The 15,658-nt window shown below is 42.0% G+C and overlaps 1 protein-coding gene across 7 annotated transcripts in view; it reads right to left on the reverse strand.

Moving 5' to 3' along the window:
- Nucleotides 1-15,658, reverse strand: part of SLC4A4 (solute carrier family 4 member 4) — a 191,152-nt gene that overhangs the window by 27,530 nt on the left and 147,964 nt on the right. For all 7 annotated transcript variants that reach the window (XM_087875228.1, XM_034431263.3, XM_060687039.2 and 4 more), the window contains 4 exons: nucleotides 11,792-11,850; nucleotides 9,463-9,651; nucleotides 7,744-7,857; nucleotides 5,600-5,761 (listed from right to left, as the gene is read on the reverse strand). In XM_087875228.1, coding sequence (XP_087731354.1) covers nucleotides 5,600-5,761; nucleotides 7,744-7,857; nucleotides 9,463-9,651; nucleotides 11,792-11,850 — 524 coding nt within the window. The remainder of the gene's footprint in view (nucleotides 1-5,599; nucleotides 5,762-7,743; nucleotides 7,858-9,462; nucleotides 9,652-11,791; nucleotides 11,851-15,658) is intronic.

The following is a 15,658-nucleotide window of genomic DNA, read 5'->3' on the forward strand; positions in this document are numbered from 1 at the left end:
GACTGGATCCTGTAGTATAAAGAGAGTTACACAGATGGTTCTAATCTCAATTTTGCTCCCACAGCAAATATGCTGAGAGATACTAAGGGAGAAAACTTTACGACAAGAACAACCAAATAAACAACTTTCTTTTTTAAAAAAAAAAATCCAAAGTGCCCTTCTGCATCTGAAGTGTGAAAATAAGATATTGTGAGTCAGGACATTTAAAGTGTTAAGTTTCTCTTCAGCCAATCAGGATGTCGAGGCAAATTAAATGAAATTCAGAATTCACCTGCAAATGACGGGAGTTATTCTCCGAGATAAATATAGCTTTTGGAAATAATGTGGCCTAGAGCAGACACTCTGCAAACCTTGAAAAGAAGTTAATTAGCACCAAGATTTGCATCCTGTCTTTGTCCCTTTTTCCCCCCCACCTTGTAAGTAAATTAAATGTCATCTTGTTCTCACATTCTGTGCGGTATCTCTGCCTTGCATGCAGCTTAAAAGAAAAATAACACCTTTCTTGCCAGTATTTCAAGTAAGGGACGAAGAATAAAAATTCAACCTAGTGAAGATCACAGTACAAAAAAGAATGGATCGAAGAACTTTGGAAACACGCAGAACTTGGAGAAGTACAAAAAAGAAAGAAATGGATTGTTAGGGGAAATGCTATTGAACCTCAGGCATTTTGTATTTTGAGTGTATTAACAGCTGCGCGGAGACCATTAAGATGATTGAAAGCAGATTCAAGGGAGAACATTGCTTTCCACTGAAAATACATACTTATTTTACCCATCTGTCGTCTTTATACAAAAATCTTAAAACATAATAAAATTATTTTTAAAATTAGCGCAACTTTTCTGAATCCTGGTCTGATTTCGGCTTGTGTGATTGGCTGGCTGTAGTTGCTGAGTCATTAACAGATTATGAGAGTTGGAAGGGACCTTGTAGGCCATCTAGTCCAACCCCCCGCCCAAGCAGGAGACCCTACACCATTTCTGACAGAGGGTAGTCCAGTCTCTTCTTGAAAGCCTCCACCACTTCTGTTCCATTGGCTGATTGTTCTCACTGTCAGAAAATTTCTCCTTATTTCTAGGTTGAATCTCTCCTTGATCCGTTTCCATCCGTTGTTCCTTGTCTGGCTTATGGGGTGCTATCTTCAAGTTCATAGTCCTTGGGTTTTAAGTACCATCTGTGTGATGTAAATTAATGCTTGGTGTTGTCGTTAGGATGTCTTCCGATGATGCCACGGCCTGGTTTCGGGTTGATTTGATCAGCTGTGTGTGTGATGTGGCCCAATTTCTTGTGATCTTGTTTGCAGCGTAGCTATTCGTTGGTCTTTAAATGCTGCCTTTGGGATCGTGGTTGATGTTCTTTCGTTCTAAGTGGTTGGTAGATTGGGTTGGTGTCACTTGTGTCTGTTTATTGATGTATTGGTGGAAATTTCAGGAATTCCCTTTCTCTCCTTGATTTCGCCTGGGTTACAGCTGTGGAGTTTCAAGATAATCCTATTCCACTGCTGGAATGGCCTGGGAATAGCCAAGACCTTAACCCAATTGAAAATCTATGGAGCTGAGTAAAGAAACTTGTTAGTTAGAAACGACCAAGCAATAAAACCCAGTTAATAGAAGCAACCATTCAATCTTGGTTTCACATTATAACAGCTGCAGAACTAAAAGACTTGGTTCACTCCATGGGAAGACGTTGTAAGGCCATAACTCATGCTAAAGGTTACCCAACTAAGTATTAACTCACATGGTGATAATTTTTGTATATCTCATTTTTTTCTACGTGTTTCACTTTTCTTCTTTATACTGTAACTGCTATTCTAACAGCAAATCCTTCATAAAAGTTATTGCATTACATTCTTGATTGAATTATCTTTCCATTGATATATAATGTTATGGTACTACTCCAAAAAAAAAAAAAGTGGTGTTATTAGCTAGTTTTAGAAAATACACTTTTCGCAAAAAGTTTCCACAATTTTGGCCACTACTCTAAATTGATACTAACACTTCAAGTGATCTTGATTCTATCACCCTCTGTAAAGCAGCCTAGGATTGCGTTAGCTTTTTGGGCAGCTGCAGAAGAAGTATTTCAACCGCTGCTCCATTTATTATTTTTGGAATATCTATCCAATTATAAGACCAAGCGCCTGGAGATGGAAATACAGAGTCCCAGATACCTCCTGAGAGAGAACTGGGTCTTGATGTACCAAGTAATCAGAATTTTTTTGTTACTGTTGTTGATCAGATCCTGAGGTTTTCCTATTTTTGCAGTTGAGTGAGTATCATATAATATGGGTAGTCCTTGACTTGCAACAATTGAGCCCAAAATTTCCACTGCTAAGCACGACAGTTATTAACGGAGTTTTGCCCCATGTTATGACCAATTTTTTTTTGCCACGGTGGTTAAATGAATCCGTTGTTAAGTTAATAACACAGTTGTTAGCGTGAATCTGGTTCCCCCATTGAGTTGGGTTGTCAGAAGGTCACTAAAGGTGATCACATGACCCCAGGACAGTACAACAGTCATAAGTACATGCCAGTTGACAAGTGTCCGAATCTTGATCATGTGCCCATAAAGATGCTGCAATGGTTGTAAGTGTGAAAACCGATCGTAAGTCACTTTGTTCAGTGCAATTCCAACTTTGAATGTTCACTAAATGAACTGTTGTAAATTGAGAACTACCCCAGTTGCTTTTCAAAAGAGCTGTTTCCTGAATCTTGCATTCCACAGAACAGTGGAACAAACTAAATTTAGTTTCCTAAGTGTGAATTGTAAATCATTGCTTGGCAAATGTTTGTGGAGATTCTCAGTCCTCCAGGTCACGGTTGTCCCAAAAGTGCTTTTCAGGAGGCAACTAACTGGACTTCCTTGTTTTTTCTCTGAAGACGTTTTGCTTCTTATCCAAGAAGCTTCTTCAGCTCTGACTGGATGGTGGGGAATGGAAGGATCCACCATCCAGTCAGAGCTGAAGAAGCTTCTTGGATGAGAAGCGAAACGTCTTCAAGGAAAAACCAGAAGCCCCTTGAAAAAGCACCTTTGGGACGATTGCTTGGCAATTAAGATATGGATGTATGTAAAATACGGTATCTCTGGAAGACGAACGGATGTGATTGAATGTTACCGGTTTTGGCAAACTCATAGGCTGGTATATCACCCTAGCTCTCCTATGGACGTTAAGCTTCAAATCGAATCAAATCAAAGTTTATTCCAGTCAAAGACCAGAGACCAGAAAAACTAAAAACACTCAAGGAATAACCAGTTAAAAACTCTAGAACAGTGTTTCTCAACCTTGGAAGCTTGAAGATGGGTGGACTTCAACTCCCAGAATCCCCCAGCAAGCGCTGCTTGCTGGGGGATTCTGGGAGTTGAAGTCCACCCATCTTCAAGCTACCAAGGTTGAGAAACACTACTCTAGAATAAAGTAATAACTAACAGATAAAATCTATATTAAAATCACAATTTGGCACCCAATCTGTCAGTTACACATGGCCTAACTATACTATAATATCAATCCTTAAAACTGTGAGGCCCATAATCATTACATGCTGAAATGCATAAGAGTCGTAATGCAAAAGGGTTTACTACAGTAGTTGTGTAAAAGAGCTGCGGTGGGTTAATCACGGGATTCTGATGAAACACCCCCCCACCCCCCACCCCCCGCAGTGCTGCTGCACACAGTCCTAGCCACCTGCGCTGTAATCACAGTCTGTTCGTTCTTAAGCAGCCATTGGAGATAAGCATTGTCGGTGCGGCCAGGATGCCTATCAATTATTGGAAGGATATGTTATTTTCGAATATCTCTATAGAACAGTGGTGTCAAACTCAACCTGATTCGGCCTGCAGGGTGTTTAGATCTGAACCGCCGGCCGATATTTCCAGGGGCCGGCTTGGAAATATCAAAGGAACAGCCTGCGGTGCCTATGCTGGCCAAAACGGGCCGCAGGGGGGCCATGTGCATCCTCTGTGCAGCCCGTTTTCGGCCTCCACGGCCTCCTGCAGCACTCTGCTGGCCAAAAATGGGCAGGGGGGGGCACCCCTGTGCCCTGTTTTGGCCGGCAAGGTGCTGCAGGAGGCCATCCAGGCCAAAAATGGGCATGGGGGGCGTGTGATGCCCTCCGTGCCCTGTTTTGGTGGGCAGGATGCTACAGGAGGCGTCCATCCCGTCTCCCTCCCCCTCTCCACCCCCCCCCCCAGGCTCACGGAGAACTACAGTGCTGATCCGGCCCTTGAAGAAATCCAGTTTGACACTCCTGCTATAGAAAGAGTATAAAAGGAGTATGTGTCCTACGGTCTCCACCTATCCTGAGCCACAGGAGCAGAGACTTTCAATCAATGGTATCTTTTTATACTTGCCGTCCAGGACGGGCCGATAGGAAGCGCATGGCACTGCGCGAACGAAAATGCATTCCGATGGGGACATTAAGCTTTATCTTGCTGCCATCGTGTATCAAGGACTGGTAAAATCCTATTTTGACAGACATTCTCTGCCAGTTAAAAGAACAGCTGATAAGGAAGGAATCGGCTGGAAAAGTGTGAGATGGGAGAGCCATATGGTGTGAAAATTGCACCTCGACGTTCCAGTACTGCTCAAGTTAATAAAATCTTGCATAGCCATCTCTTGGGAAATTCCTGTTAATGCAAGCAGACTGCACAAGTGTCTTAAATGATGTTCGAAAAGGTTTGCGCTGAAACTGTATTAACAGATTAAGAGAGTTGGAAGGGACCTTGCAGGTCATCTAGTCCAACCCCCCGCCCAAGCAGGAGACCCTACACCGTTTCTGACAAATGGCAGTCCAATCTTTTCTTGAAAGCTTCCAGTGATGAAGCTCCCACCACTTCTGTTCCATCGGCTGATTGTTCTCAATGTCAGAAAATTTTTCCTTATTTCTAGGTTGAATCCCTCCTTGATCTGTTTCCATCCATCGTTCCTTGTCTGGCTTACGGGGTGCTATCTTCTCTTCAACTTCAGATGGGTAAACCAGCTGGGTAAAAATGGAAGGTAAACTTAGCTATCCTGAACCTGGGCTGCAGTAATTCAGATCCAGCATGATCTTTGGTGCTTCTGAATGTGCCTTCCGCCATCTGACCTTCTCTGTTTTATTTTTCCCCGTGGGGATTCTGATCACACCTCCAGCCACCTGCAAAGATTCTGAATTCCCGGCCTACAAAAACCGATCTGATTTATCCAAGCACTGTGGTTGGTAGAGTTCCACATTTGGAGAAAAAAAAAATGCTAAATCAGACACCGAGGTGAAATAAACGAGGGATCAATTGATAAATGTTGATTTCGCAATGATAAAACAGCTGGTGGAATTCAAAGATATTTCCCTCTAGGGTGAACAGTTGGTCCATCTGTGTTTCCTGATTCAAAGCCAAGACAAAGCCCATTAATATTTCTTCAAAAAGCATTTCTCACTCTTTTAGTTAGGGGCAAATGCTTAGGTGACTGTGGCCTCAATGCATTATTTTAAGCAATAAACTTCTTCCAAGGAGACCTCATTAGGTCTCAGAACAGTTATTCTGCACCAATCTCCTGCAGAGATCTACCACAATGTGCTCTTAAAACAATTTGGCCCATCCCTGTTCCAATCTTGCATAACAAGGCACCAACCTTCAGCTTGTGCTCTTTACGGTTGACAATAACAGCTGTGATTTGCTGGTCCATGAAGAGGAGGATGGTGACCAGGAGAGCAGGAATAGCTGCGGCCAAGTATACCCACCACGGGTTTCCTCCGAATGGTGTGATAAACCAGCTTCTATTTGGATTTGTTGGCTTCACAGGGAAAAAGACAGAAAAGGGCAATCAAAAAGACATTTAAAAACATTTCAAGTCAAAGGAAGAGTTTCTGAAGTAAACCCAAGTTCACACACACACACACACACACAAACCGCAAACATTGCAAGGATGGGTCAAAGAACACTTCCTTTGCATTTTCAGATTCTCATATCTGCTACATTATATTATTATTATTATTATCTTTATTCATTAAATATGAAACTCAAGTCAACTGAACATTCAAAAATGCATCACAAATACCATTGACTGGTGCTAATGGTTGATACGGGTTGCTGCCAGCGTCCTAGGTATCAACCAAGTACTTTCTTAAGATGTATGATGTTCCAAGTAGTTATTATATATAATTCCAAGTTGTTGTTATTATTATTATTTGCATTTGCATTTGCACTTCCCATTATTCATAGGCATTGTCAGAGATAAAAGCAGAGAAAAAAGCGTGCACAAACTACTCAGCAATCCACAATGAAAACAGTGTCTATGGAGATTCTCAGTCATCCAGGTTATGATTGTCCCAAAGATGCTTTTTTTCAAGAGGCAACTGGACTTTCTGGATTTTCTTTGAAGACATTTCGCTTCTCATTCAAGAAACGTCTTCCGCTCTGGCTGGAATTCCACACCATCCAGTCAGAGCTGAAGAAGCTCCTGGGATGAGAAGCAAAATGTCTTCAAAGAAAAAGAAAGTCCAGTTGCTTCTTGAAAAAAGTACTTTGGGGACACAATGAAAACAACATGGCTAGTTTTGCAAGAACTGGATCTGGGATGGAAATGTCTAACTGTCCACCAGATGGTAGCAAAGAGATGGTGACTTATGGGTCTTTTGGCTGCCCTCTAGTGGTCACAATGTTTATTTTTTCAGGCCAGAGATGGTTGCCTTATGTTTGAACAAGATTCCCAAGATCTACTGGCAAGTAATTATTGCTGCAATATGCAGAATCAAGACATCCTGTAAGAGGTAGCTGGATTGCACATATGATTGCACAAGGTGAAGTTATTAGTTATATGCGCTTTTATCCTAAAACTTAAATCTGCCCCTTAAAGATCTGCAAAAGTGACTGGTTAAATTTACAGAAAGGAAAAGTTACCAAATATATAGAAGCTATCATATTAACCAAATTTAATTTCTAAAATAAAACCTTAAAAAAAACCTTAAACATTAAAGTTGTCTTGCTCTGGGTCTTTATTCTGGCCTCACACATTTGTTGATGCTTATCCCATCACCTCTGCTTAAAAGTACAGGTAGTCCTCGATTTACGACCACAATTCAGTCTAATGTTTCTGTTGTTAAGTGAATCACTTGTTAAGTGAGTTTTGCTCCCATTTACGACTGCTCTTGCCACAGTTGTTAAGTGAATCACTGAAATTGTTAAGTTAGTAACATGGTTGTTAAGCGAGTCCCCATCGACTTTGCTTGTCAGAAGTTCACAAAAGGGGATCACATGATCCCAGGACACTGCAACTGTCATAAATACGAGTCAGTTGCCAAGTGTCTGAATTTTGATCACATGACCATGGGGATGCTGTAAGTGTGAAAAGGTCATGTATCACTTTTTTCATTTCCTTTGTAACTTCAAATGGTCACTAAATGAACGGTTCTAAGTCAAGGACCACCTGTACTGAAAAACTTGCTCTGATGGGTCAATGGGTCCCTAAGGGTAAGTTCCCCATTGGTGCTTTGCACAGTGTAGTTGTCCCAGTGGTCTATAGCAGTAAATAATAGAGACACATATCATGATCCAGATGTACAATGAAGTCATACTTTGATATGATTATGCAATTGATTATAGGCTGCAAACATCCCAGAAACCACAGTGTGGTAGCAAAGAGCTGGTTTTATTGTGTATATCTTTGCTGCCATCTACTGGTCACCTTGATTTTGCAGCCTAGCTTTGATCCTCCTCCTCCATGTATTATAATTCTTTGCCTTCTTAAAAAAATGGAGGAGAGATGGCTTAACATACCTTGAATTCACTTGGCACGAGAAGTTTTGGTGTATCGACACCGACCAGAGCATCGATTCCACAGAAAATCAGAATAGAAATGATGATGGCAAAATCACTGATCAATTTCCTTGCCTGAAATGGAAAGAGAACTACATCAATGGCGGTTTAAACTTGCCTGTTTTAAGGACCTGACAAATATGCACAAAAAGGAAAAACCCAACACTGAAAATAACAAGTAGAGAATCAGCAACTAGAAACCCCCAGGAGCTTCGTCCGTCCAGCTGAAGAACATTCCAGAAGATGCTGGCATCCGTATGGGCAGACAAAAGAGACCAGGCTACAACATTCCCACCTCAAAGTGCCCTTCCCATCAAACTTAATTCATAATCCTGGTTTTCAGGATCTTTTCAGTTGACTGCATGCAACTTGTGAAAAGCTGTGCAAAGGTGAATGAGAATTTGGAAAAAGGGAGCATATGCATAAGAAAACATGCACAGCGAATGGAACAATAGCCCTTGCTTTTTTAAAAAAAACTAATATTACTGAGTGCAATTCAGGGCACAAACAAACATTAGAATAGAATAACAGAGTTGGAAGGGACCTTGGAGGTCTTCTAGTCCAACCCCCTGCTTTGATAGGAAACCCTATACCATTTCAGGCAAATGGTTATTCAATATCTTCTTTAAAACTTCCAGTGTTGGAGCATTTACAACTTCTGGAGGCAAGTAGTTCCATTGATTAATTGCTCTAATTGTCAGGAAATTTCTCTTAGTTCTTAGTTCATTTTTTTTAAATTTGATTTATATGCTGCTCTTCTCTGAAGACTCAGGGTAGCTTACAATGTGTTAAGCAATAGCCTTCATACTTTTGTATATTTATACAAAGTCAGTTTATTGCCCCCATAATCTGGGTCCTCATTTTACCTACCTTAGAAAGGATGGAAGGCTGAGTCAACCTTGAGCCTGGTGAGATTTGAACTTGCAGTAATTGCAGGCACCTGATGTTAATAATGCTTTAGTCTGCTGCACTGCCAGGGCTCCTAGTACGATTTGATAGCTTATTAGTAACCTTGACTATCATTAATTGTTGTATTTTATGATTCTTGATGAATGTATTTTATTCTCCTTATGTACACTGAGAGCATATACACCATAGACAAATTCCTTGTGTGTCCAATCACACTTGGCCAATAAAGAATTCTATTCTATTCTATTCTATTCTATTCTATTCTATTCTATTCTATTCTATTCTATTCTATTCTATTCTATTCTATTCTACTCTACTCTACTCTATTCTACTCTACTCTATTCTATTCATTCTATTCTATTCTACTCTTCTCTATTCTATTCTATTCTATTCTATTCTATTCTATTCTATTCTATTCTATTCTATTCTATTTCATATTTTCCATTCCATTCCATATTTTCTATTCTATTCTATTCTATTCTAGTCTAGTCTAGTCTAGTCTAGTCTAGTCTAGTCTAGTCTAGTCTAGTCTAGTCTAGCCCATTCCATTCCATTCCATTCCATTCCATTCCATTCTTCCATTCCATTCCATATTTTCTCTTCTCTTCTCTTCTCTTCTCTTCTCTTCTCTTCTCTTCTCTTCTCTTCTCTTCTCTTCTCTTCTCTTCTCTTCTCTTCTCTTCACGAAGTTAAATTCTTGACCTTGATCAAATGGTGCTGGATATACTGGAGAAATAACTGGGAAAACTATTATAAAATCATAGGACTTACAGTGGTTGGGAAATAACGACTGGTCTTGAATTTCTTCAAAGCCATGGAGCACGTGTAGGTTCCCAAAAAGAGAATGCAAGACATGAGTGTGATGTCAGGGACATATTTGCAATTATTCCCCAGGAGCTGTCCTCCAAAGTGCAAGCATTTCTTCTTGGTCAGGGATGACCATTCAATTGTATCGTTGTGCTGTAAACACAAAAGAGAGGGGGGAAAAAATTGGCATCTTTAAAGAAACATTCTCGTTTTCTCCCTCAATGCTAGTTTCTGTGCACTTTGGATGGCATGACCTTGGGACACTGCACCCGTCATAAATATGAATCAGCTGCCAAGCGTCTGAATTTTGGGGGACTTCCGGTGGCACCGCAGGCACCGAGGACGCTCTTTTCTTGAGCGCCAGCCCCGCGATCTCGTAAAGCCGCTAGAACAGCGCAAATCAGCTATATATCTTGGAATGGTCATTAAGTGAATGGTTGTAAGTCGAGGACTTACAATCTTTACTCTTCAGGCGTTATGGAACTGCAGTCCCAACATGCTTGAAAGGTCCCAGGCCTTTGTATAATGCATGTGAATCCCAGCATTTTATGAGTGATTAATTAATGACCTTGGGACACAGCAACGGTCACAAATAGGAACAGCTGCCAAATATCTGAATTTTGATCACGTGACTGCCAAGATGCTACAAAGGTTGTAACTGTGAAACACGGTCATAAGTCACATTTTACAGTGCCGTTGTAACTTTGAACGGTCACTAAGCGAACTGTAAGGGGGGGTGGGCTTCAAAAATTTTAGCAAGGGGTTCTCTGCCCAGTTGCTGGGTGAGCATGGCCATGGTGGGTGTGGCCTAGTTGGCCTCCTGCACCATGGCAGGGGAGCGTTTTTGACCTCCCCGGGCTCTATAAGCTTTCCTTGAGCCTCCGGGAGGGCAAAAACGGCCTCCCCAGGCTCCAGAGACCCTCTGGAGGCCGGAAACGGGCCCATTTCCGGAAGTAGGCCTGTTTTTCGCCCTTCCTGAGCCTCCAGCGTGCCCTGCACTTACCTGCATCCAAACCAGGCCGCATGGGGACTCCTGGGAGGGTGGGGAGGGTGGGGAGGGGTGGGTGGGGCCAGCCAGGAGCAGGATTTGGGGGTTCTCCAAACTGCACAGAATCTTAGCTAGAGGTTCTCCCGAACCCCTGCAAACCTCCAGCAGCCCACTCCTGGTTGTAAGTCGAGGACTAACTACCTGTACATAACTCAACCTTCTGAATGCATAGATATTCCTCCCCTGAGCTCAACTGGGAAGAATTTTTATTAGCCTAAAAGTGATAAAAGCATTCGCAAGCTCTTTGCATCAGGTCGCAATTTTCACAGGTTATCTTTTCAACAACGTAACTCTACAGCCCAGAGGGAGCAAAAGGACTTGCACTCTTCCCTTGACAAAGCTCTCGTTTTTTCCACTCAGAAGCGATAAGAGCACCCGTGTGCTGTTGCACTTCTGATTTTATTAAAAAACCCATGGGTATATATTTTATATCGACCTTTCATTAAATTTCTGAGCCATTTGATTTAGCTACAGCTAGCCAGGTCGCAAATGTGAGTCAGTCGTCATGCATCTGAATGTCAATCACGCAACCATGGGGATGCTGCAATGGTCATAAGTGTGAAAAACCGGTCGTAAGACACTTTTTTCAGTGCTGTTGTAACTCCGAACTTAGATCACTAAGTGAACTGTAGTTAAGTCGAGGACTCTGTACTGTGATTTGGTTTAAATCCTGTGAAACAGATGTTAATGCAACCCCAAGAGATTAAAGCAAAATAAGAGAAGGAAGGAGAATGTATTAAAAATCAGAGGAATGTAGGGATAGAGAATTAGAAACAGAGTGAAGGAAAGGGGAGAAAAATAAATAAAATTAAATTAAGAAATATTAGATAGGAATAAATTGGATTTGAATAGGTACGAAGGGAATATGTATGTAACTGAAGTGTGATTGAAGGTACAAAAACTATATATGGAATATGCATGATATTATATTGTAATATACACAGTGGTGGGATTCAGCCAGTTTGCACCACTTCGGGAGAACCGGTTGTTAACTTTCTGAGCAGTTTGGCAAACTGGTTGTTGAAAGAAATAAATAGGGCAGAGAACCGGTTGTTAAATTACTTGAATCCCACCACTGAATATACACGAAAGAAAAAGTGCTAGAAAAGTATGTACCAGACAAGTTGCACCAAGTCTAATGTTTTTAAATTGTATATTAAATAAAAATAATTTTAAAAAAAACGTCAGCAGTATAATTGCACTGGGCATAATTATTTCAAATATTACAACCCGATTTCTGCTTACCAATTCATCGAGCCAAGACAGAGTTGACGCAACCGTCTCATTGATCAACGAACTATTCACTGTAAGAAGAAAGAAATGCAGCACTTTTGAATATACCACTGTAAAAAATAATGAGGGGAAGCTGCAATTAAAATGAATCTCGCAACCCCTCCCACCTCCCGAAAATTAAAATACAGCTACGTCTTATAATCCTCTTATGCTAATCAGTAATCAGCATCCATAATGATCCTGCATTATATACAGTAAAAAAAGAAGTTATTATCCCATCACTTGTGCTTCTTGCCGTTCGCCGTGGGAAAAATAAAGAAAAAAATACAAGACTAATCGCCTCAAATTATCTTGATGCCTGAATGACAAAGGGGGTTACAATACTTCCCAGTGTAAATTCGTCATTAGAATTCCTACATCATCCAAGAGATGAAAGTGCTTTTTTCTATCTAAACTGAAAAGCTGAACTATTAAATGTTATGCCATGTTATCCTTTTTTCCTTATACATGAATAATAGTGTGAACAAACGTCTCGGCTTCCAATTAAGAAAATGGGGCAGCATTTCTTTTTTCTGGGTTCAAAAGGAGAGGCTCTGCCCCACAAAGAGTTTCAGAAAAGAGCAAACCATAACTGCAGGGTGTATGATAGAGAGAAAAAAAAACATTTATTCAAATTTTTTCCACTATTTATCCCAAGTGTTGGAAAACCTATTGCTGTTTAACAACCCTTCCATCAGGTGAGATTATGCTAAGAAGTAAGGGAAAAAAATAGGATGGAATGGGGCATGCAGGGCAGGGCAGGAGGAAGGGGAAAAGGAGAAAGCGGAAAGGGAGAGAAGAAAGAAAGAGAGAGAGAGAGAGAGAGAGAGAGAGAGAGAGAGAGAGAAAGAAAGAAAGAAAGAAAGAAAGAAAGAAAGAAAGAAAGAAAGAAAGAAAGAAAGAAAGAAAGAAAGAAAGAAAGAAAGAAAGAAAGAAAGAAAGAGGGCGGGCAGGCAGGCAGGCAAGCAGGGAGGAAGAAAAGAAGGAAGGAAGGAAGAAGGGAAGGAAGGAAAGAGGAAGGGGAGGAAGGATGAAGGGAGGGAAGGAAGGAAGGGAAAAAGGGAGGGAGGGAAGGAAGGAACGAACGAACGAAGGAACGAATGAGGAAGGGGAAGAAGGAGGAAGGGGAGGAAGGAGGAAGGAAGGAAGGGAAGAGGCAGGGAAGGAAGGAGGAAGGGAAGGAGGGAAGGAAGGAGAAAGGGAGGGAAGGAAGGAGGAAAGGAAGGAAGGGAAGGCAGGGAGGGAGGGAGTTAGGAAGGAAGGAAGGAGGGAAGGAGGGAGGGAGGAAGGAAGGAGGAAGGGAAGGGAAGGGAAGGAAGGAAGGAAAGAAAGAAAGAAGGGAGGAAGGAAGGAAGGAATATTTCAGTTTAGGGCCTTTGAGGAAAGCAGGGGGAAGATATTTAAAGACCTGGGGGATTTTTATTTCCACCCTGTCTTGCTCACTTTCGCACCATGCAACGCTTTCAGGTTTTTGCTTCTAAAACAGAGGGAAAAGTGGAACACTTGGACAGCCCAAATATACCCACACTTTCTACAGAAAGGAGCTAAATTAGCCTGTTGATCTGGAAGTCCTTCCCAGTTTCCACATGAAGTCAAAGAAGAAAGAAGGAACGAAAGAAAGAAAGAATCTCTTCCTTGCACCAGGCATGATTGCACCCTGTCCAATCATGTCCGACTTTAGGACGTGATGCTCATCTCCGTTTCTTGGCCGAGGGAGTCAGCATTGTCTAAAGATGTTTAATGAGGTCATGTGGCCAGCATGACTATATACCAAAGGCGGACGGAATGCTGTTACCTTCCCACCGAAGTGATGCCTGTTTATCTACTCGCATTTGCATGCTTTCTAACTGGTAGGGCGGGCAGGAGCTAGAGCAAGGAATGGGAGCTCACCCTGTCGTGTGGACCTCAGGTCTCGAAGCGGGGTTATCAGCTTTCCAGCTGACAAGCCCAGCATCTTTAACCACTGAGCCACCGTCTCCTTCCCCCCACTCCTTTTTGCACCAGAGCCATGTGCTAAAACCTTCCACCAGTTTCCCAACTTAACCGAATCATGAAACCATGAAATTCAAGTCAAATCCACGATAAACATCGTGGTTTTAATGGCAGTGCAGTGGAGAGGAAGCTAAACTTTCCTTAACGCTGTTAAGGAACAGAAACAAACATTGTTTGTTTGTTTGTTTCTTCTATACTGTCTTTTAACCAGGAACTTTTAAAAGTGGTGCCCATCCCTAGGGCATTTATCGTCAACAATAAATTCACAGGGAAGAAACCGAAGAAGGAGGCTGTAAATCTTTTCTTTAGAGGCAGCTAGACTGCTTCCCTCTTTCCAGCCACCCGCCCACCCTCACGACGTTAATCAATACGGACTGATGAACAGCAGGAGACACAGTAATCCAATCACAACATCTGGCAACTTCACGGTGTTCCTTTCCAGGGGAAGAATTTCAGGCTCGGTTGGCAACAGCTGTCAAAAGAGCAGTGAGGCTGCTCCTTGGGATACAGGTGCCAACCACATGTCCATGTTTTTAACTTCAGCAGAGTCCGCAGGATTGTCTGGGACGCTATCCATCCTGTCCACAACCTGTTTTCCTTGTTACCTTCTGGGAGGGGGGCTTTGGGGTACCCGAAGCAGAACATCTACATTCAGTCACCGTTTTGTTCCATATAGCATCAACCTTGGGAACTCTCAAGTTTCCTCTTTCCACTGCGTATTCAAAATGGACAGTGATTTTGCTTCTGTTTGTGTGTGTACACATATGTGTGTGTCTATGTATGTGTGTGTATTATATATATGTATATACGTACATATATATGCATATTCTTTCTAGCCAGGTTTTACCTACGTAAGCTAAGATGTTCCACAGCCCTAGTTCTGTGAAATCTCATTCACAAGTTTCTGGGCTTTTTGTATCTTGCTGAAAAGCAACAACTTTGTGCTGCAACTCTGCAACAGAAGCAATTTGCAGAGAACTAAGATCAAGGCATGAAGGAGAGTGAACGAAGTTGTTCCCTGCAAATTGCTTCAGTCGGCATTCCTCCTTAAATAGGCTAAGGGAGTGGCCAATTAGCCCCAAGCCTTACTCTCGAGGAGACCTCCTCCTGAGGAGCCACTCCTGCCTTTTGGCAGCTCTGCGCGCCCGTGCATTGAGAAGAGGCTCCTCCTCTTCTTTCTCTTCACTTATGGGAGCTTCTGGAGGTTCTGAAGGCCCTGGCTGAATCCCCGAATCTGGCACCACATCTTCTCCAGCCTCCTCACTGTCCAACTCGAATGCCAGCTGCACAGGCTGCTGGCATAGCACCACAGCAGCCTCCTCGCTGTTGAAATCAGCTACTAGCTGCACAGGCCGCTGACGGGCCACAACACCAAGTGTCATTTTTTCAGTGTTGTCACAGGAAAAGATATACTTAAATATTTACAAAATGTGAAGGGATGTACTCACTTTTGTGATATACTGTACGTGTGTGTGTGTTTGTGTATATCTATATGTATACAGCATCTTTTTTTATAGTGTGGTGACCAAAACTGGATGCAGTACTCTAGGTGTGGTCTTACTAAGGCTTTATAGAGTGGTATTAGGACCTCCCTTGATCTTGATTGTATCCCTCTGTAAATGCAATTGGTGAGTAAAGGTAAGTGGTGAGTAAAGGTAAGTAGAACCCACCCCTGGTCCCCAGGCCTTGAGTTTGACACCCCTGCTCTTCTGGGTGTAAGATTTCACTAGGCGCCACCCCAAAATGATATACTCAATAGTGAGCACTGGTGAGAAGTCCTTCTACGACTTCCATTTCAAGACTGAATGTGCCAAAAGTTCGTATTTAATCATAATTGAAAAGCATCTA

Source organism: Pantherophis guttatus, chromosome 8 (assembly GCF_059756535.1).
Source record: "Pantherophis guttatus breed Tessera chromosome 8, ASM5975653v1, whole genome shotgun sequence".
Lineage (NCBI taxonomy): Eukaryota > Metazoa > Chordata > Lepidosauria > Squamata > Colubridae > Pantherophis > Pantherophis guttatus.